General features: G+C 36.0%; 1 protein-coding gene across 3 annotated transcripts; it reads right to left on the reverse strand.

The window, feature by feature from the left end:
- Positions 1 to 6175: 6175 nt before the first annotated feature.
- On the reverse strand, positions 6176 to 23803 carry LOC149725126 (ATP-dependent translocase ABCB1-like). Of its 3 annotated transcripts, XM_089892185.1 has the most exons (27): positions 23653 to 23803; positions 23064 to 23200; positions 21712 to 21784; positions 20996 to 21195; positions 20152 to 20295; positions 19501 to 19605; positions 18784 to 18955; positions 18383 to 18507; positions 17796 to 18009; positions 17249 to 17431; positions 16571 to 16687; positions 16066 to 16278; positions 15363 to 15543; positions 14806 to 14973; positions 14259 to 14486; positions 13658 to 13830; positions 13061 to 13271; positions 12342 to 12485; positions 11753 to 11858; positions 11036 to 11176; positions 10092 to 10248; positions 9413 to 9610; positions 8637 to 8749; positions 8180 to 8273; positions 7721 to 7861; positions 7097 to 7266; positions 6176 to 6727 (listed from the first exon to the last, which is right to left on the reverse strand). In XM_089892185.1, the coding sequence occupies exons 1-27, from the start codon at positions 23713 to 23715 to the stop codon at positions 6703 to 6705; spliced, it is 3996 nt and encodes a 1331-aa protein (XP_089748311.1). In that variant the 5' UTR covers positions 23716 to 23803; the 3' UTR covers positions 6176 to 6702. The 3 variants fall into 3 exon arrangements, with proteins under 3 accessions (XP_089748311.1, XP_089748312.1, XP_089748313.1); XM_089892186.1 differs by lacking the exon at positions 19501 to 19605; XM_089892187.1 differs by lacking the exons at positions 23064 to 23200; positions 23653 to 23803 and adding an exon at positions 21873 to 22235.
- Between the last annotated feature and the right edge of the window lie 425 nt (positions 23804 to 24228).

Raw genomic sequence — 24228 nt, forward strand, 5'->3', positions numbered from 1 at the left:
GTGTAGTGTACTAGTGTAGTGTACTAGTGTAGTGTACTTGTGTAGTGTACTAGTGTAGTGTACTAGTGTAGTGTAGTGTACTAGTGTAGTGTAGTGTACTAGTGTAGTGTACTAGTGTAGTGTAGTGTACTAGTGTAGCGTACTAGTGTAGTGTACTAGTGTATTGTACTTGTGTAGTGTACTAGTGTAGTGTACTAGTGTAGTGTACTAGTGTAGTGTACTAGTGTAGCGTACTAGTGTAGTGTACTAGTGTAGTGTAATAGTGTAGTGTACTAGTGTAGTGTACTAGTGTAGTGTACTAGTGTAGTGTACTAGTGTAGTGTACAAGTGTATTGTACTAGTGTAGTGTACAAGTGTAGTGTACTAGTGTAGTGTACAAGTGTATTGTACTAGTGTAGTGTACAAGTGTATTGTACTAGTGTAGTGTACTAGTGTAGTGTACTAGTGTATTGTACTAGTGTAGTGTACTAGTGTAGTGTACTAGTGTAGTGTACAAGTGTATTGTACTAGTGTAGTGTACTAGTGTAGTGTACTAGTGTATTGTACTAGTGTAGTGTACTAGTGTAGTGTACTAGTGTAGTGTACTAGTGCAGTATACTAGTGTAGTGTACTAGTGTAGTGTACTAGTTTAGTGTACTAGTGTAGTGTACAAGTGTAGTGTACTAGTGTAGTGTACTAGTGTATAGTACGAGTGTAGTGTACAAGTGTATTGTACTAGTGTAGTGTACTAGTGTAGTGTACTAGTGTAGTGTACTAGTGTAGTGTACTAGTGTAGTGTACAAGTGTATTGTACTAGTGTAGTGTACTAGTGTAGTGTACTAGTGTATTGTACTAGTGTAGTGTACTAGTGTAGTGTACTAGTGTAGTGTACTAGTGCAGTATACTAGTGTAGTGTACTAGTGTAGTGTACTAGTTTAGTGTACTAGTGTAGTGTACAAGTGTATTGTACTAGTGTAGTGTACTAGTGTATAGTACGAGTGTAGTGTACAAGTGTATTGTACTAGTGTAGTGTACTAGTGTAGTGTACTAGTGTAGTGTACAAGTGTATTGTACTAGTGTATTGTACTAGTGTAGTGTACTAGTGTAATGTACTAGTGCAGTGTACAAGTGTATTCTACCAGTGTAGTGTACTAGTGTAGTGTACTAGTGTAGTGTACTAGTGTAATGTACTAGTGCAGTGTACAAGTGTACTCTACCAGTGTAGTGTACTAGTGTAGTGTACTAGTGTAGTGTACTAGTGTAGTGTACTAGTGTAGTGTACTAGTGTAGTGTACTAGTGTAGTGTACTAGTGTAGTGTACTAGTGTAGTGTACTAGTGTAGTGTACTAGTGTAATGTACTAGTGCAGTGTACAAGTGTATTCTACCAGTGTAGTGTACTAGTGTAGTGTACTAGTGTAGTGTACTAGTGTAGTGTACTAGTGTAGTGTACTAGTGTAGTGTACTAGTGTAGTGTACTATTGTAATGTACTAGTGCAGTGTACAAGTGTATGCTACCAGTGTATAACGTACTAGTGTAGTGTACTAGTGTAATGTACTAGTGCAGTGTACAAGTGTATTCTACCAGTGTAGTGTACTAGTGTAGTGTACTAGTGTAGTGTACTAGTGTAGTGTACTAGTGTAGTGCACTAGTGTAGTGTACTAGTGTAGTGTACTAGTGTAGTGTACTAGTGTAGTGTACTAGTGTAGTGTACTAGGGTAGTGTACTAGTGTAGTGTACTAGTGTAGTGTACTAGTGTAGTGCGTACTAGTGTAGTGCGTACTAGTGTAGTGTACTAGTGTAGTGTACTAGTGTAGTGCACTAGTGTAGTGTACTAGTGTACTAGTGTAGTACTAGTGTAATGTACTAGTACTAGTGTAATGTACTACACTAGTACTAGTGTAATGTACTAGTGTAGTGCGTACTAGTGCACTAGTAGTGTACTAGTGTAGTGTACTAGTGTAGTGTACTATTGTAATGTGTAGTGTAATGTACTAGTGTAGTGTAATGTACTAGTACATTACACTAGTACATTACACTAGTACACTGCATTAGTACTCTGCACTAGTACACTACACTAGCACACTACACTAGTACAATACACTAGTACACTACACTAATACACTACACTAGTACAATACACTAGTAAACCACACTAGCACACTACACTAGTACACTACACTTGTACACTACACTAGCACATTACATTAGTACACTACACTACACTCGTACAAACACTTGTACACTATATTAGTAAACTACACTAGTACACTACACTAGTACACTACACTAGTACACTACACTAGTACAATACACTAGTACACTACACTACATCACACTAGTACAATACACTAGTACACTACACTAGTACACTACACTGGTACAATACACTTGTACACTACACTAGTACACTACACTAGTACATTACACTAGTACAATACACTAGTACAATACACTAGTACAATACACTAGTACACTACACTAGTACACTACACTAGTACACTAGTACACTACACTAGTACACTACACTAGCACATTACATTAGTACACTACACTAGTACACTACACTAGTACAATACACTTGTACACTACACTAGTATGCTACACTAGTACACTACACCAGTACACTACACTAAACTACACTAGTACACTACACTAGTACACTACACTACACTACACTCGTACACTAACCAGTAAACTACACTGAACCAGTAAACTACACTAGTACACTACACTAGTACAATACACTAGTATACTACACTAGTACACTACACTGGTACACTACACTACACTCGTACACTACACTAGTACACTACACTAGTACACTACACTACACTCGTACACTACACTAGTACACTACACTACACTCGTACACTAAACTAGTACACTACATTAGTACACCGCACTAGTACACCACACTGGTTTAGTACTCTAGTACACTACACTAGTACATTAAACTAGTTCACTACACTAGTACACTACACTTGTATGCTACACTAGTACACTACACTAATACACTACACTCGTACACTACACTAGTACACTACACTACACTCGTACACTACACTAGTACACTACATTAGTACACCGCACTAGTACACCACACTGGTTTACTACTCTAGTACACTACACTAGTACACTACACTAGTTCACTACACTAGTACACTACACTTGTATGCTACACTAGTACACTACACTAATACACTACACTAGTACATTACACTAGTACAATGCACTAGTACACTACCCTAGGAGAATACACTAGTACACTACACTACACTAGTACATTATACTAGTACACTACACTAGTACAATACACTTCTACACTACATTAGTATGCTACACTAGTACACTACACTTGTACACTACATTAGTATGCTACACTAGTACACTACACTAGTCCACTACACTAGTACATTACACTAGTACACTACACTGGTAGAATACACTTTTACACTGCACTAGTATGCTACACTAGTACGCTACACTAGTACATTACACTAGTACACTACACTAGTACATTAAACGCGTACAATACACTAGTACACCACAGTAGTACAATACACTTTTACACTACACTAGTACACTACACTAGTATACTGCACTAGTACACTACACTAGTACACTACACTAGTACACTACACTAGTACACTACACTGGTAGAATACACTTGTACACTACACTAGTACATTAAACGCGTACAATACACTAGTACACCACAGTAGTACAATACACTTTTACACTACACTAATACACTACACTAGTACATTACACTAGTACAATGCACTAGTACACTACCCTAGGAGAATACACTAGTACACTACACTACACTAGTACATTATACTAGTACACTACACTAGTACAATACACTTATACACTGCACTAGTATGCTACACTACACTAGTACACTACACTAGTACAATACACTAGTACACTACACTACACTAATACATTACACTAGTACACTACACTCGTACAATACACTTGTACACTACATTAGTACACTACACTAGTACATTACACTAGTACACTACACTCGTACAATACACTCGTACAATACACTCGTACAATACACTCGTACAATACACTCGTACAATACACTAGTACACTACATTATTACACTGCATTAGTACACTACACTAGTACAATACACTAGTACATTACACAAGTACACTGCATTAGTACACTGCACTAGTACACTACACTAGTACATTACACTAGTACACTACACTAGTACACTACACTCGTACAATACACTTGTACACTACATTAGTACACTACACTAGTACATTACATTAGTACACTACACTAGTACACTACACTTGTACACTACACTAGTACACTACACTAGTACAATACACTGGTACACTATACTACACTAGTACACTACACTACACTAGTACATTACACTAGTCCACTACACTAGTACAATACACTAGTACAATACACTAGTACATTACACTAGTACACTGCACTAGTACACTACACTAGTACATTACACTAGTACACTACACTAGTACACTACACTCGTACTATACACTTGTACACTACATTAGTACACTACACTAGTACATTACACTAGTACACTACACTAGTACACTACACTAGTACACTACACTTGTACACTACACTAGTACACTACACTAGTACAATACACTGGTACACTACACTACACTAGTACACTACACTACACTAGTACATTACACTAGTACACTACACTGGTAGAATACACTAGTACACTACACTACACTAATACATAACACTAGTACACTACACTAGTACACTACACTAGTACACTACACTAGTACAATACACTTGTACACTACATTAGTATGCTACACTAGTACACTACACTAGTACATTACACTCGTACAATACACTTGTACACTACACTAGTACATTACACTAGTACACTACACTAGTACACTACACTAGTACACTACACTAGTACACTACACTAGTACACTACACTAGTACACTACACTAGTACACTACACTAGTACACTACACTAGTACACTACACTAGTACACTACACTAGTACACTACACTGGTAGAATACACTTGTACACTGCACTAGTATGCTACACTACACTAGTACACTACACTAGTACACTACACTAGTACACTACACTGGTAGAATACACTTGTACACTGCACTAGTATGCTACACTACACTAGTACACTACACTAGTACAATACACTAGTACACTACACTACACTAATACATTACACTAGTACACTACACTAGTACACTACACTAGTACAATACACTTGTACACTACATTAGTATGCTACACTAGTACACTACACTAGTACATTACACTAGTACACTACACTAGTACACTACACTAGTACACTACACTAGTACACTACACTAGTACACTACACTAGTACACTACACTAGTACACTACACTGGTAGAATACACTTGTACACTGCACTAGTACATTACACTAGTACACTACACTAGTACACTACATTAGTATACCACACTACACTAGTACAATACACTAGTACAATACACTAGTACACTACACTAGTACACTACACTAGTACACTACACTAGTACACTACACTAGTACACTACACTAGTACACTACACTAGTACACTACACTAGTACACTACACTAGTACATTACACTAGTACACTACACTTGTACACTACACTGGTACAATACACTTGTACACTACACTACACCACACTAGTACAATACACTACACCAGTACATTACACTACGACACACATGACATAAACCTGACATATGGGCATGACATAAATATGACATGTACCTTAACTGGACACTGGGACATATAGGATTGCATTTTCTTTAACTTTAGTTGTTAAATCAGCTGGTATTACTCTAATAAGTGTAATTTAATTGTACAAACTAAGCAAATCTGTTTGAAAATTCAGAATTTAAAAAATTTATGACCGTTTTGCCTGACCACTTTTTATAACAATTTGTACTAAGGTTGATGGGTAAAACACGTATATATATTTGGTTTTGAACGAGATTTGATGTTGGATTCAGCAGGTATAGAAACTATAGGATATTCAAGTGGGGGAACTTTACTTTTTCTATGAAAATCAAGCGAATCATCCTGATGACATTTAGAACTTTGTTTGTTGTTTCAAAGCCTTTTTAACATGTTATTCTTTTTTTTTATTGAATTTGTGTTTTCTAAAGCCTCATTGATGAATACAACAGACCACAATTTATTTCATTCACTGAAAACAATAAGTTTGTCCACAGCACCATCATTAGAGCATTAGGGGGTTCGAAAGTTGGACACCGATGGCTCTTTATGAGATGTTTCCCTGTATGGACCTGCTAGAAGTACATATTATACGTCAATAGAAAGATAATTTGATACTGATCAAGTTTGCAATGCATTACTTTTGGATATTTAAGTTCATTCCGGAAATATTCTATATGACGTCATCGTGATTTTGATTTCGTCATCAAAAAATAAAAATATTTAGTTGAAGACAATTTTATACTCGGCAGTTAAAGGGTTAAAACACAGCACCTATGTTACAAAATGCTAGGTATATTTTTTACGAATGCGAATATATAGCACATTCGTTCACAACGATGTTTATTTTTCTCTTTTAAATGTATTTGTCAAAACAAGTGCAAAATGTGGCCCAGTGCTATAATAGTCTGTTTGTTGCGTGTTGTCTTTCTTGATTTCAAAATCCACCATTTCCGTTTGTTATATATCATGATAACTGCGCATTGACGAGGCTGTAATATAATAAAAAAATGATGAATCTAAATGGTAAAATTGTGTTTGGTGTTATACATTTGTGCCTCAAGTCGTAAATTTGTTTTCAATAATTCTTGGGAGACCTTTTCGGTGCTAGGCAATAAATAAATTCGTGCATAGAGTGCAGTTTTGGTAAAACAAGATAACAACATAAAGCCTGTCAACAAATGTCTTATTTCAATGAACTATATACATTCCAAACTTACCGTAAAGCATTTTTGTGATTTATGTCAAACCAATGTTTAACAATATTTACCACTGTATATTTTACCATATACAGTGGTAATAGTTAAAGTTATGACAGTATGGTATGTGTTAAAGTAGTGGTCTATCAAATACACACCCACCTGTAGTACACTCCTTCCTTTTCAAGTAATTCCTCGTGTGTCCCCAGTTCTGCCACAGCACCTTTATCTATTACAGCTATAAGATCCGCGTTTCGTACAGTTGACAAGCGGTGTGCTACTAAGATGCACGTTCTTCCATTGCGTGCTTTGTCCAACGCTTTTTGGACGATCTGTGACAATAATAATTTGTTACATGACCGCCAAAACTTTACGGAAAAAAAACATTGGACAAAATCGATTAAACATGTAGACAAAAGATGTAAAAAAAACAACGAATATGGACAAAATATAGGCAAAACAAGTACAAAACATAGGCAAATGGACAAAAAATGAACAAAACAATGGTAAAACATGGGCAAATGGACAAACATCAAAATATGAACAAATTTAGACAAAACTTGGACAAAACATGGGTAAAACATGGTCAAAACATGGTCAAAACATGGTCAAAACATGATAAAAACATGCCAAAAAAACATGGAAAAACATGGTCAAAACATGGGCAAAACTTGGGTATAAACCATGGGCAAAACACAGATAAAACATGGACCTCACTAGATGTTAAAGCCTATCGCTTCGCTGAAGGTAGGCGACATGGGAAAATACACATTCCAGCATTTATACCTTTTCACTTTCATTATCCAGTGCCGAAGTTGCTTCGTCCAAAAGTAAAACACGAGGTTCTCGGACAAGAGCACGAGCAATAGCTATTCGTTGCTTTTGGCCGGCAGATAATTGCTTCCCTCCAACATTGGTGTCATATTTCTAATCAAATAAGAAACAAATTAAAATTATTTTTAAATCTGCTTGTATGTATTTGTTGTATAATAGTGTGGAGGAAGACGAGAAACCTTTAGCACATAATAACCAAATATCCAGATCGTGTTTAAACAATTAACAATGGTCTATGGGAGTCGTGAGAATGCGATTTAAAAATTCTTTGAATGTTCTTTATTTACTACCAAATGGGACGAGTAAATAGAATCAGAAGGTGTCTCATCTTCTCCCACCCCACTATATTATATATGTAAAAAGATCTACTTTTTATGATTTTGATGCAATTATAGTTAGCCATACACATACTTCGGCAAGGGAGTCAATAAATTCTTCAATATGAGCCATTTCAGCAGCTTTTTTGATGTCGTCATCAGAAACTGGTCTCGTGGTCTGTCCAAAACTGCAAATAAATGGCTCTCATAATAATTTGTAACATACATTTTCAGTTGCTATTAAAGGGCTATTAGTAAAGGTCTCTCGCAAACTGATTTACTTAAACGCGTTGTATTAACTCAGCTGTATAAAACAATAATATAGATGGGTGAGGGAGATGGGACACCTTTTCATTCTATTTTTCGTCCCACTTGGTAATAAACGAAGAACATTTAAAAAATTGTAAAATCGTATCCTCACGACCCCATATACTGTTGTTAATTGTTTAAAACACGATCAGGATATTTGCATATTATGTGCTAAATCTGTTCCATCTTACCCGTCAGCACACAGCACTATATACGTTTAGAATCGTTAAAATGTCACTTACGTAATATTTTCTTTGATAGTTTGATTGAATAGCGAAGGTTCTTGCGAGACGAGTCCTATCTGTCCACGTAACCATTCAATGTTCAGTAACTTGATGTCGACTCCATCCAAAAGCTAATAAAACAACAAACAAATAATACAATAAATTCTCGTAATTTTTACGTGTGACATGAAATGTGACATGAATAAAAACAATGCATTGAGTTTAATATTCTTTCTATTGAATGCACAATATATTTTGAGATTTGTAACTTGAACAGTAGATTAACCAATAAATTAAGCATAGGTCATAAAATTAAAATCGTAAATGATAAAAAAGCTAAAAAACCCTTGCCCAAAAAATAAATTAGTAACATACAAGTTATGTACGGTACTTAGTTGAATGACATGCAAAAATTCACTAATAGCAGTGATTGGCAAAAAATTGTAACAAAATAAGTTGTATCAGAGTAAGAATAGCAACGCCGACAAAACAAATGCATACATCAAAAGATGATTTCTGATTTTAATCATGAAGAAAGGTAGAGGTTTATTATTTCCTGTTGAAGAGAGGTTTTAAAAACACCCGTATTATAGTGGAGTTGGAGAAAATGGGACACCTTTAGCGCATAATATCCAAATGTAACGATCGTATTTTAAGCAATTAACAACGGTTTATATGAGTCTGTTTTATAATTCATTGAACATTATTTGTTTACTACCAAACGGGACGACGAAATAGAATGAAAAGGTGTCCTATCTCCCCCACCTTACTATATGTTAACTATTTTCACTTACTACTTTACCACCAGCCACGTCATAAAATCTTTCAATAAGCTGAATAACTGTCGATTTTCCACATCCTGATTTTCCAACCAACGCCAATGTTTGACCACAAGCTACTTTAATTGAACATTTCTTCAACACTTCAACATCTGGTCTAGTTGGGTAGTAAAACTCAACAAGTTCTAATTGGATCTCTCCGGAACAGTTGGCCTGATAGGATTGTACAGTTCATTTTTACAAGAGTATAAGGCACATTTTACGCTGGGGCTGGCATACAAATATAATCGTAAAGTTATGGGGCATACAAGTACAATTATAAAAAAAATCCATGCGTTCACAGTAACAGGAAAACAGAAATACACTAAAATTAAAAAGTATGGAAAATCTGCTTAAAATAATTGTATGAATCCAAATTGTCAGTAAAACAACGTGAGACATAGGCCTACATAATGTAACTTGGTTTATCCTGATATGGCTAGAAAACGACAGTCGTTATAACACAGGTGTTCTGTTTCATATACACTTCGTGCTAGTTTACTATAGTTACCACGTATGTAACTTTGTGGGAGTGTTTTTCTGCTTATTGCTGACAATTTAGACATTGACGAGCATTCAACCCATAACATAACGTTAAAGACAGGTCGGTTAAAACACTGTACTACGGCACCGGAACATAAACAACAAATCTTACTGGTTTAAGTCCATCATCGGAGTAAGGGTTAATGGTGGGAACCCTGTCAAGTAATTTGATAATTCGGGCAGCGGATAGTTTTGCGGCGGCATAATCAGGGGCATAGATAGCGTTTTGGCCTGCTGCTATTGCCCCGAAGGTGACAGCAAGAAGAACCCTATAAATGAATAAGGTTTAACATACAGTGTATATGAATGAATGAATTTAACTTGTTTTGTCCTCGCGTGGCCGGAAACGACGGTCATAGGCAGTTATAACACGGGTGTTTTGTTTCATACACCTCGTACCAGCTTACGAGTTACCATGAATGTAACTTCGTGGGTGATTATTTTGGAAATTGTTTGGCGTTGTATACGGCCGACAATTTAGGCAACCCATTTTATAGTAACCACTATAGGTTGGAGCAATTACTGTTAAGTGTCTTGCTTAAGGACACATACGCCCACAACGGTAGCAGCCACGAGCTTTAATATGAACATATTATGGATCATATATTGGTACTGTATACGTCTTTATGTCTACCTTTATTTTAATACAAACATCCAAATATATATATTTATTGTAATATTAAAATCCTTTATTCTGATACATTGTTTATAGAATGTGTATTGTCACACTGTTAAAGTTGAGTTTTGTAATGTGTAGTAGGGTAGGGGAAGATGGGACACCTTTTCAGTCTACTTTCTCGTCCCATTGAGTAGTAAACAAAGAACATTCAATTATTTTAGAACTGTATCTTCACGACTCCCATAAACCGTTGTTAATTGTTAAAAACACGAGGTTATTTGGATATTACGTTCTAAAGGTGTCCCGTCTTCCCCCAACCTACTGTATGTTTTCACCAATATCAAGTTTTGTTTTTACTTTTGATATCGTTTTGTACGTTCGCTACTGTAGCCCATTTGGCAAAACAAAGCTATATTCCAAAATCAATATATACTTACACAAATACGCTTTCGAACGTTAGATCATCATATGCTACGAGGTATATACCAAGTCGAAATATCGCCGCTACACTGAACTGGACGATACTTTGCGAATATCCATAAGATAAACTAGTGATGAATCCAAACTTTAGAGAATTTCTAAAAAACAACATAAGAATCGTTACTTTTGTCCGGCGCCGTGGCGTAGTGGTTAGCGCACCTGCCTCTAACCCAGAGGTAATGGATTCAAGGCTCGTCGCTGCTACCATTGTGGGCGTATGTGTCCTTGAGCAAGACACTTAACGGCAATTGCTCCAACCCAGTGGTCACTAATGGGTTGTCCAAATTATCAGCCATACATAAAAATAAGAAAAAAATCCAAAAAAAATAATCATCCACAAAGTAACATACTTGGTAACTCGTAAGCTGGCGCGAGGTGCACACCCGTGTTATAACGACTGTCGTTTTCCGGCCACGCGAGGATAAAGTAAGTTACATTCATTCATTACATTCATTCATTCATTCATTCATACTTTGACCGAGTTTTATATTATGTTATGTTATAAAGGCTCATCTGGTATGCTGAAAATACGTTAGTGTATTTACGACGTCTACGTAGCATCGAAAATACACTGCGTTTTTTAATACTTACTGCTAATCAATACAAATGTTTCATAAAAGTGTTTTAATATTATTAATACCTTTGCGACATGCCATTTACACCAAAATAGTTACCTCATTGGTTTTACTAGAGCTTTTTCGTACGACCGATATATCTCTTTTTCTTTTGTAAATGAAGCCACCAAACGTATATTGTTAATACTTTGCGAGGAAAGTTCACCTGCGAAAAATAAAATAAAACAGTCGGTTAAAAAGCAAGTACCACGGCACAATGTAAACACTGTAAAATATATTTATAAAATTAGGTGCCTATCCTATTATAGCATGTTGTCTTGGGACAGTTTCATTCTCTTTTATCGTCTCGTTTAAAAATAAACAAAACATATATACATAATTTGATACCCGTATTTTCACGACGCTAAAAGAGCGTTATTAATTGTTAAAAACCAGACTAGCAAATATGAGAAAATATGTGCTAATGATATCTATCTTACCCCACAGAATCATATATCATGACCTACTAAAACATATTTTCATTAAATTTTAAAATATCTGTTGAATAGTAACTACAATAAAATCATTTTAAACATAGCAACTACAAAGTTACATACATGGTAACTCAGGCACGAGTTGTATAAAACAGAACACCTGTGTATAACGACTGTCGATTCCACAACACGCGAAAATAAGCAAGTAATGTTACCTGCTTTTTCAAAATCATTTTGTTTTGTTGTACCAGTTTGTAACATCATGTCGACAAAACCACTTACAATGAGAAAGGGGATTAATCCAAACAACATTAGCGCCATCTGCCAGCTATATACAAACGATATAATGATGGCTATACCTGGAAAATACAGAGTGTGATGAATTTTGGGAGTAATTTTTATACTAAAAAAGGACTATCCAATTAAGAAGGCTCTAGAATGAATAAAACTGATTTACCTGCGTGTAGCGGGGAGGGTCGGGGCGGCAGTGTTTGTAACAAGGGTGTTCTGTTTCATACACCTCATGCCCGCTTACGAGTTACCACGTATATGTAACCTTATGGCTGATTATTTTTGGGTTTGTTTTTTGCTATATTTTCGTATAGAAACAAATAAGACACCAATTAGTGACTACTGGGTTGAATGAATTATTGTAACGTGTCTTGACAGGGGACAGATACACCCACAATGACTGTCACCGTCATGCGAGGATATACCGTACGGTTGGGGAAGATGGGACACCTTTTACCTCTATTTTCTCGTCCCATCTAGTAGTAAACAAAAAACATTCAAAGAACTATAAAACTATATTTTCTTACGACTCCCATAGACAGTTGTTAATTGTTTAAAACACGATCAGGTTATTTGGATATTATGTGTTAAAGGTTTCCGATCTTTCCCATCCTACTATAAGTTACTCTTATACAAGTCTAACCTAAAGCTGAAAAGTTTTGAAAGAGCAATCCCAATCTTTCTCCGGTTGCTCCTTGTACTTTAGCGGCATCAGAGGATAATCTGTTGCAGAGATTGGACGTGCTGTTTACTGGGTCATCAAAATAAGCGACCTCCTGGCCCAACATAGCACGAAAGGATGATGTACGCAGTCGAACAGTCAATTCCATGCCTGATTTTCCGAAGGTGCTCGACTGTGAAATTAGATATTTGTCATATATTGTTGTGATTTAATGACAACAGTTTATTGAAACATAAGCTTATTTGACTGACTTTAAAATACTACCTACAAAGTAACAAAACGTAACACTAGGAAATATGGGATATTATGTGAAAACGGTATTTATCTTACTCTACAGTACTATATAGATTGTCTAAGATTTCCGTCATATACATAAACAAACCCACAAATTTACATACATGATAACTCAGAACCTGACATACGGTGTATGAAACTGAACACCTGTGTTATAACGACTGCAGTTTTCCAGCCACGCGAGAATGATGCAATTTACATTCATTCATTCGCAGTCATTCATCTGTTTTAATAATAGGTCTCCATAATTATGTTGTTCCCTACCTTAATCGTATACGATACGAATGTAATAACTCCAAGAACAAACATTAATATTGCGTAAAGTCTCGACCAATAAAGTTGATCATTGGAAGAAGTGAACACAGTGAGGACTCGTCCGAATAGAAGAGCAAGAACCGGATCTCCTGCTCCGGCGAAGAGAGCAGAGAGGCAACCAACTAAAGAATAAAAGAGTCGTAAACTATACATAAAATATATGTACATAAACGGATTTTCTGGTAATTTTCAATTTAATATGACAGCAGACTAGATGAATTTAGTTTTTAAACTGATACCCTTTTCATTTAAGATGAAAATGGTATCAAAATTATGGGCTGTCATGTTTGCATTGAAACAGACAAAATACTTCTTATATAAACAGTTGTTGCCAGGCATATTAGACTTGATTTCTGAAATAGCTAAATTTATATTTTTTGGAAAAGAGTATTTCAGAAAACATATGTTAGAATAGTTGTTGGGAGTCGTGAGGATACGGTTTTGAAATCCTTTGAATGTCTTTGTTTACTACCAATTGGGACGAGAAAATAGAATGACAAGGCGTCCCATTTTCCCCACCCTTATATAACCTTTGCATAATGATTTATACCTGCCATGTAGGGCCATTCTGGTTTGTTCATCTTTATCAACCTCATCATCGGAGCATCTTCCGGAAGAATCATGACGTCTTCGCCGGATTCACTTTCTTCGTCATCAGATGCATTGCTTTCCAAATCCGAAGTCTTGTTTAACGATGTGAGTGAGCGTGTTAGTTTTCTCATGGTGGTTCTCCTTTTCGTGCGTTTTCTTTGTGTGAACTTTGGTTTGGGTTTCGTGACTGTGTAAAAACTTAAAAATAGTTATTTTGTGTTTTTTACTAGTTTTTAACAGATCTTTGAACGAAGGCTGATAAATATATATAAGTGGTATTGGAAATCCTTGTGTGGTATTGGAAATCCGTGAGCACACTTTACAAAAATGTTACAAGCACAGTATTTGTGTTCAAAGTAGCTATTATTAAAATATCTTTGTAATATGTTACATACATTAAATAACCACTCGAACCGGAGAATAGGGATCAGGCATAGTTAATTGGTAAATGCACGTTTAAGCCTATGAAAGCTCGCTGAAAACTGACAAGACAAAAATAAGAATACCTTTTTTAAAATCTTTAGGTTTTGGCTTCTTCTCATAAGCGCCCATTTCACTTTTGTCTAACTCATCATACGTGCACACCTGAGCGACTGAACCTCCTTTTAATGTGATGATCTTATCTGTATCTTTTATAGTGGATAGTCTATGCGCAACCATTATGGTTGTACGACCTGAAAAAAAGGTGCTATTTTTACGTGTTTGACAGCATAGCCAAACAAAGAATCGTGCTGGCGTGCCTAGACAAATTAAAAAAAAACAATAACTAGTTCCGTAACTTTATGGTTTGTGGTTGGGTTCTGCAAAGAGTTAAGATTATATAAATGCGTTCATACAGCTTGCCGTATGTGTGCTTGGGCAAGACATTTTACGCAATCGCCTCCAACCAAGTGATTACAAATGGGTTGTCTAAGTTGTCAGCCATTGGGTAAAAAACACACATACAAAGTTATATACGTGGTAACTGTAAGCTGGTACGAGGTGTATAAAACAGAACACCCATGGTATAACAACTGTCATTTTCCGCCACGCTAGAAAAAAGTAAGTTACATTAAACTGTTACCTTTCATAGCGTTGTTTAGTGCTGATTGTACAACAGCTTCATTGTACGTATCAAGTGCTGATGTTGCTTCATCAAGTAGAAGTATTGATGGTTTACGAACTATAGCTCGCGAGATGGCGATTCTTTGCTTCTGTCCACCTGATAACTGGGCACCAGACTCTCCAACCAAAGTGTTGAATTTCTAATAAAATATGAAACAAGTTACAGTTATATATAGTAGGGTGGGGGAAGATGGGACACCTTTAGCATATAATATCTAAATATCCTGATCGTGTTTTAAACAATTACTAACGGTCAATGGGAGTCATGGGCATATAGTTTTATAATTTCTTGAATGTTCTTTGTTTACTACTAAACGGGGCGAGATAATAGAGGTAAAAGGTGTCCCATCTTCCCCCGCCCTACTGTATGTTACTATGTAAAGTAAATGAAACAAAGTTAAAAATACGTTTGGGCTGTTCTGATTTATGTTAAAACATATACAATGTTACTTGATATAATATAACTGGCAAGGTTTAGTTAAATTTCGAAACTAAAATATTTACCTACCAAGTTACATACACACGTAAGCGAGCACAAGATGTATGTAACAGAACATCCATTCAATAACAACTATCGTTGCCCCCCGACACGAAAGCATAAATTTAATTCGGGATTAAATAAGTTACAACTAACATTTGTAACTGATCATATAAACACATACCTCTGGCAAAACCTTTATAAAATCGTAAGCATTCGCAAGTTTGCAAGCTTCTACCATTTCATCGTCAGTAACGTTTTCTCTTCCCCATCGAATATTTTCGCCAATGGTTGTATTAAAAAGAACTGGCTCTTGGTCCACAACGCCTATCATGTCTCTTAACCAGTTAACGTTGAGCGTTTTCACGTCATGGCCTGCCACGAGCACTTCTCCTTCCTAAAGAAAGTATGTTAATAGGAAATATTTGAAACAAGCATATTGCAAAACGAGGGACATGAAATAGTGTTTTGTTTTTAGAAACGTTAGTGACACCGTTAGATCACATTTAACCATCTGTATTTATAAGCAAATTTTAATTTTTATTGGTATGCCCCTTTAAATCGAATTCCATTTTACGGTTTTCGACTATATTTCAACCCTATATGTTTAATAAACTGCTCAAGCATTGAAACCAATACACGCAAATACCAGCAAAAGAAAGTATTGACAATATGGCCTATATACGTACCTTGGCATCATAAAATCGTTGGATTAAACGCATGGCTGTACTTTTACCGCATCCACTACCACCGATGATGGCAATCTGTTGACCTTCTTCAACTTGGAAGGTAACATCTTTCAAGATCTAAACATTGAAATACATTATCACTTATTCAACTTAAAATATCAAGATCTAAGGGGGATCGCATTTACACTCGTAAAACTAACACGCGTCCATAATACGTGTAGCCTATACGGTATATATAAAATATAACCCAGCCCTTCAGTAATGTATATAATTTCCTTGTCTATGTCCCATAATAGATATAAAGGAGATATGGTTTTAATTGTAAGCTGTATATGTATCGATTGAAAGATATAGAATTGAATTTTTTTTAACGGCCATAGCAGCAGGGTCAGCGATCGTTATGAAATGGGTTGTACAATTCATACATCAAGAGACATTGAATGAGTGTAACTTATTTATCTGGCGTGGCAGGGCAATAACACTTCCTATAACACGGATGTTCTATTTCAAACAATTTCAAACCCGCTTACGAGTTGCCACGTATGTATCTTTGTAAGTAATTATTTTACGGTAATTTTTATGTTTTTGTCTTTATGTATGGCTTATGATTTTGACAACCCATTAGTGATCACTGGGTTGGAGCCAGTGTTAAGTGTCCTGTCCAAGGACGCTACAAACCTCCGTATCGGGTCTTGAAGGATAGCTGAACGAAACGTTTTTAAACTCAACAGTAAATCTCGGGTCTTGCGGTCGAATACCGTCACTCGAAAAAACATCAATTTTCGATTTCCTGTCGATAATTTTAAAGATTCTGTTTCCAGCGGATTTTGCTCCGCTTAAGTATTCCCAATTTTTCATGACCTGGGGTAAATTTTGGGTTAAAACAAAAGCCTTTTTTTTGAGGTAAAAGTTTAATTGTAATATACCGTATTCGTAAGATTAGTCATCATGTTTTAAATATTTAACAATTAACGGCCTATGGAAGTCGCGAGAATACGTTTTTTTTATTTCTTTGAGTGTTCCTTGTTAACTATCAAGTTTTTCACATGTTACAACGTAAAAAGCCTGAAAAAATATAAATGAAAGACGCCAATAATACTCGTAGTTACAGGGCTTATATAATATTTAAAACTTCTGTTTAAATAGAAAAGTAATAAACACTTAAACAGTAAAAACAAGTCAGTCACATTTAAACTAATTGTTGAAATAATTCTGAAGAACTCACCCCTCCGAATGCAAACGAGAAAAATATGACGCAAGATAATGACGTCACGAAATCTCCTACGCGTATTTCTTTGTCCACCACTAAAACGGATCCATACCAGAACGAAGCAGCGTACATTGCGTAAACCAAACACCGGGAAATTCCAATGCTTAACCCAAGAACTAAACCCTTTTTTATTCCGACTTGTTTAGCAGAATCTAGATTATTGCCAAATCTAAAACAAAAACCAAGACTTATGAAAAAACGTATGACAAGACCTGTAGCGGGGTACGAACAGAGCTTTAGTACGGCGGGGTAAGATGGGACATTCTTTTATTCTCTTTTATCGTCTCATTTGTTAGCAAATAAAGAATATTTACAGAGTTATTTAAGCCCGCGACTCTAAAAACGTATTGTTATCGGTAAAAAAAAACTGTGTCCTATTTTACCCCACAGTACTAAATTATTATTAAATCATTACTTTTTATCACACTACTATATTCGTTCACATGGTAATAATGTCCCGCTTAATCTGCCACGTTAAATCAGACCAGTTTTTCCTTGGTTCAGAAGTGGCCCGATTTTATAAGATCACGTGTAACAATTACCGATCCACTATCTTATCTTGACATCCGTATGCAAGAACTGTTCGAATTGAATGTAGAGTTTCTTCAGCAAGAGATCCTGCTTTCGCGTAAGCTTTCGCCTCTTTTCCGTCGAACATTGTGTTTACCTAAAAAAACAACAATCAAAAAAATAAAAGAGAAAAAAGTACAATTTTCTGTCACTAGTTACCAACAGGAAACTATAACGAATACCAACGGTCCCATTCCAAACAGTTACTATAAATTAACACGGAAACCTAAAACAATTTAAAGATAACCGTAGCCCCATGACCCCAAAACAGCGTTTGCTAATTGTTAAATACACGATCATGTAGGAAAGATGTGATTAAGTGCTGATATTATCTATTCTTACTCCGCAGTCCAGTATAGTTACAGTACCCTACCTGGAAAACGATGCTCGAGACTATTCCAAGAAACGGAGCAATAGCAAGATTCACTAACGTTACTTTCCACGTTTTCAGGAAAGCAACGACAAGACATCCTATTAACATCCCGATGTTTTGCAAAGTAATGCCGACTTTGTCGCCCAGACCATCCTGGATTTTCGGGATATCTCTGAGAAACGGCTTTATTAGTATCTACAGCCTACTACAAACCCCCTATTCATTCAGATGAAACACATAAACACTACATCCGCCGTAGTACAGTGTTTGGTATTAAGTATGCATTTGCTCCCGCTCAGTGGTCACTATTGGGCTGTCTAAATTATTAACCATTCAGAAAAAACATCACTCACAAAGTTACATACGTGGTAACTCGTAAGCTGTCACGAGGTGTATGAAACAGAACACCCGTGCTTTAACGACTATCATTTTCCTGTGCTCCCGAAGATAAAGCAAGTTTCATTCATTCCTTCATTGCAATTTAATATTTTACCTTCTATTTATTGAGTAAATGCGAATTGGTGTAATAACATTTCAGGAATTTTATACTATACTCCCAAATTGGTATTACAGCTATTGAGGTAAAGCTGTAAAAAAACAACAACAATCTGGTCTGCGGTATTCATATATTAAATACCACAGCCATCTGCATTGATGTATAATGTATGTTCCATGATACAACAATATAGTCTGTGGTTTACATATATTAATACTTACTCTGCTAGCTGTGCATTCAGTTCACCCGCAGTATTCTTATCATGGAACGCCATATCTTGCTGTAATAACGCATGAAAACATTTAAGACGAATATTCCGTGCCTGTCTGTATGGAAAAATATACGGTTTATTCGTAATTTTACACAGCTTTTGTTTATTACAGTATACACTACTGCGGGGCAAGATGGGATACCGTTAACACCTAATTCCCATATTTCCTGGTCGTTTTCTGAACAATTACAAACTCTCTTTTAGAGTAACAAGAATACGATTACAAAACCAGGCGAGAAAAATGTATAAGAATGTCCCATCTTACCCCCATCCTACTATAATATCTGTAGGGGGGTGTATAATGGTCAGTTATTGGTTATAGGTTTATAAGGTGCAACGGTTCTTCGAATCTTATTGTGCAAGACACTTAACGGCAATTGCTCCAACCCTGTGGTCACTAGTTGGTTGTCCAATTATCAGCCGCACATAAAAAAAAATAAAAAATTTCCCACAGAGTAACATATACTTGGTAACTCGTAAGCTGGCACGAGGTGTATGAAACAGAACATCCGTGTGTAACGACTGTCATTTCCCACGCGATGATAAATAAAGTTACATTCATTCATTCAATCATTTAAAGCCCCTTTAAACAATCGCTTACCGTACAGATAGTGTAGACCAACAAGCAACAAACACGCTCGCACAAACGAAAACGGCGACTCCGACGTACACAAACTTAATAACAGTAGCGATACTGTCGTCTTCAAATCTCCGAACGGCTGTTAGAACTACCCGGTTCCACTCCCTAAAATAATCAAAAGTATTGACATTTTAAAATGTTATTAATAGCAGTTTGTTTCTAATTACCATTGCTGTTTTTTTCGTAGTAAAGTATATTGTACAAATCAGATTATATTTTAAGATTCAATGTATACTGCTTTAAGTATACAAACAAGGAGGTATAGTAGGGTAGGGGAAGATGAAATGCCTTTAGCACATACTATTTAAATATCCCGGAACAATTAACAACGGTATATGGGAGTAGGGGAGTACAGTTTTATAATACTTTTTGTTCACTACCAAATTTTTGTTTACTACCAAATGGAACGAGAAAATAGAATGAAAAGGTGTCCCATCTACCCCGATCCTACTATAGATAGTTACATAAGGAGTAACTCGCCATGGCGGACAGTCATACAAGCAGAACTAATACAGCGTTTCCGTTCATAACAGGTTGCAAAACGTAACAGTCATATTCAGTTGATGTTTAATTTATAGCCAGTAAACCTGACTATAGGTCATAACAGTTCACGACCGTTAAACCATAAACTGCCACGTAATGCAGCTATGCCCGGAACAGGCAGTCAAATAACTTGACCGTGACACATATTTCCGATGATTTTATGCCCAACAAACGCGTAAGCTAAAGTTTAAACAGAAGAAATTAAGTGTGTCGCATTTTTTTGTAAAATAATTATTTAGTTATTGGGAAAAGCTGTACTTACTGTTCGCTTATATTAACCAGACCACGAGTAGTACACAGCTGGTAGTTAAACGAACATGACTTGTAGACTCCAAAGTCAGTAAACTCCGTGACCAAGTCTCCGAAGAAAAAGAACAAAAGTGGAGCAGCGGCTCCGCATGCTAGACCAAAGACAGTACCCGCAATGACTAATAAGTAGTCGAGACATCCCATGTACCGATACTGCAAGAAAAAGCTTGTGTTACTATATTACGACATAACACAAATACACACGATACTTTTCAGAAATTTACAAAAAAAATGGCGACCAAATTTTCGGTGCTGGTGAAAAATCCGTACCCTTCATTATCTGCTATTCACTAACCCCCAACTACTAAATCCCCTTATAAGTCTTAATTAATAAACTCCAAGACTTTCCACTATAGTCCAATCTGTAACGTATTAGAGGATTCTTCACTAGTTCCCAAATTCCAGCATTAAAACCGTTTGTGACATACCCTTACGCACCAATCATAAACAAATAAAAACACATATAGTGGGGTGGAGGAAGATGGGACACCTTTGCATTCTATTTCTTCATCCCATTTGGTAGTAAACAAAGCACATTCAATGAATTACAAAACCGTATCCTTACGACTTCCATAGACCGTTGTTAATTGTTTAGAACGCGATCGGGATATTTGAGTATCATACGCTAAAAATGTCCCATCTTCCCCCACATAAGTATACACATCTTACTAGGCTAAAGTAGGAATACACATTTTCAGAATCCTCTTTACTGGAAGAAGCATCGTCGCTGATTTCAACGGGTCTGCGAAAACATTATCTGTAAAACGTACTGCTTATAACATAACAATATACCTATAAGAAATATTCCCACAAATATATAATTTACTAACATTTGTAATCCTTCCGATTTAGATAGTTCTTTAGAACTAACAGTTGCTATGTTGGTTGGTTCTTCCATTACTTTAGTACTTCTAACCATTCTTTCTAAGCTGATATTATGCACCGATCTCCCACCTCGCGAATATGTTATATATATCGCTTGTGGTTTGGTTACCCACACGTTTAAGATGGTGCTATACAACTTCTGATTTTTTGTGCAGTGACCAATGAGACTATTTACGCCTGCGGGTCTTCCCTTGCGTGGTTTGTTACGCCTTTTGCTTTGCGAGTTGATAATAATCAAGTTAGACAACCGGTACAGGCGTCAACTGACCAGCAGTGAGTCTATCAATAAAACACTGGTTTGAAACTGGCATCCGCTGTAGTGATTTAGCGTTAAATATGTGTATGTGTCATACTATATATGATATGCTAGTCTAATTCACGTCTATTTTCCGCACCTTTTTAGTAATTGTAAATAAAATGAACTTCCTATATTTATAATACAACATACATAAATCAAAACATAACTGACGTGTTTATACTATATTTAACTAAACCTAAAACTTACTAAAACCTGTTATATGCACCTAAACGTATAAAGTATATTGACAACCAGACACAATCGTACATCAAACTAAACAGCACGCAAAAAAACGCCTGGAAAACATGCGCGCTGATTAAAAAGACCAAAAAGCAAGCCAGCTGTTACAGAGGCGCGGCAGAAAGAAAAATTTCAACAGCGACTGAAATTGTATCGTTTGGGGCTCACATTATTGCGGTACATGCTTTGCAAAGTATTTAGTTAATTGAACTTTTGTAAGGGAATATTGTGTTTGTAATACAGTTTGAGTTCATGCAATATGTATAGGTTTTATATATACTACAACACTTATATACGATAGTGGTGTTATATTGTTATATAGTGGGATGGGGGAAAGACGGGACAACTTTAGCACATAATATACAAATATCCTGATAGTGTTTTAAACAATTAACAACGGTCTATGGGAGTCGTGAGGATATGGTTTTATAATTCTTTAAATGTTCCCTGTTTACTACCAAATGAGACGAAAAAATAGAATAAAAAGGTGTCCCATCTTCCCCACCCCACTATATATATAGTGGTCCTATATACGGCAGTGGTTTTATGTTGTTTTGTATTGTTATATTATATTGGTCTTATTAACTGCAACACTTACGATTGAACTACAAGTTCAAAATCTTGCTTTTGTTCATCAGCATGAAAAGATTCTCTCTTCTTCCAAATGTCTTCGTCATCAGAGCCATTTACTAAGTTGTGGGTTTCATTTTCCATGGACACTGAATCATCCGTATTCTAAAATGCAATCACATCAAGCATGTTACAGTACTGTGGGGTAAAATGGGATACTGTTTGCACCTAAAACCCATATTTCCTGATCGTGTTTTTAACAAAAAAAAGGTGTTTTAGAGTGGCGGAGCTTCGATTGTATAATTCTTTGGATATACATTGATTACTACCAAATGTTAACATGTTCTATCTTATACCAACGTATTATATATAGTGGAGTGGAGGAAGATAGGACATATTTACATTGTATTTTCTCGTTCCGTGCATTTGGTAGTAAACAAAGATCATTCAAAGAAGTATAAAACTAGATCCTCGAGACTCCCACAGACCATTGTTAATTGCTTAAAACACGATCAGAATATTTAGATATTATCTGTTAAAGGTGTCTCATCTTCCGTTATCCTATACTCTACTATATATATCGTATTTAAAGTATGGACATTAAAAAGGGTATATACCTTTTGAATAGCATCTGCATTACCAATAAAAGGCGTCTCTTCAGTCGGTTCGTTTTCACTCATTGCTGCAACTTATACCTTTAAATTGCAAAACAGGTTAAAACATTAACTATTGTTATAATCTGGCGAAAAATTGACCCTTGGAACTGCGGTAACGGCTTCGAAACCCACCGACGCCGGCTGCGGTTACTGTTATTTACGGTATCGATATACTTAACGTTACACTTTGGACGCCTATATGCGCTGCTGTGCAGAAAGGAATTTATCTGAAACTGTGACTTTTGGTATTCCTATATGCGTACTTATGTTAACATTAGATTTTCCTTACTGCTTTAAAATACCGGTTTACAGTCATATATATTTGTGACCTGCTGAGGTGTTTTCTGTTAGGGTAACATCAATTCTAGGATTACTGAAGGACTGTAACTTCTTACTCCCAAGGCTGTATTTGAAACGTCATGAAAATCTCATTTTTATGTGTCTTAACCATGGCCTACTGAATTAATTTTTGAGTAGGCAATAGTCTTTACCTAAGTTAAAAACTGCCCCTTCTTTTTCACCATAAAACAACTTCTA

Source organism: Ciona robusta, chromosome 14 (genome assembly GCF_009617815.1).
Source record: "Ciona robusta chromosome 14, ASM961781v2".
Classification (NCBI taxonomy): domain Eukaryota; kingdom Metazoa; phylum Chordata; class Ascidiacea; order Phlebobranchia; family Cionidae; genus Ciona; species Ciona robusta.

What these genes read in the sequence shown, in the direction of transcription:
- LOC149725126 (XM_089892185.1), bottom strand. Translation starts at nt 23,715, where the DNA reads ATGAGTGAAAACGAACCGACTGAAGAGACGCCTTTTATTGGTAATGCA. An exon ending in ACTATCAAAGAAAATATTAC is followed by an intron (nt 8,274 to 8,636) that starts GTAAGTGACATT and finishes ATTTATTTGCAG; the next exon opens with TTTTGGACAGACCACGAGAC. An exon ending in AAGGAAGGAGTGTACTACAG is followed by an intron (nt 6,728 to 7,096) that starts GTGGGTGTGTAT and finishes ATTATATTACAG; the next exon opens with CCTCGTCAATGCGCAGTTAT.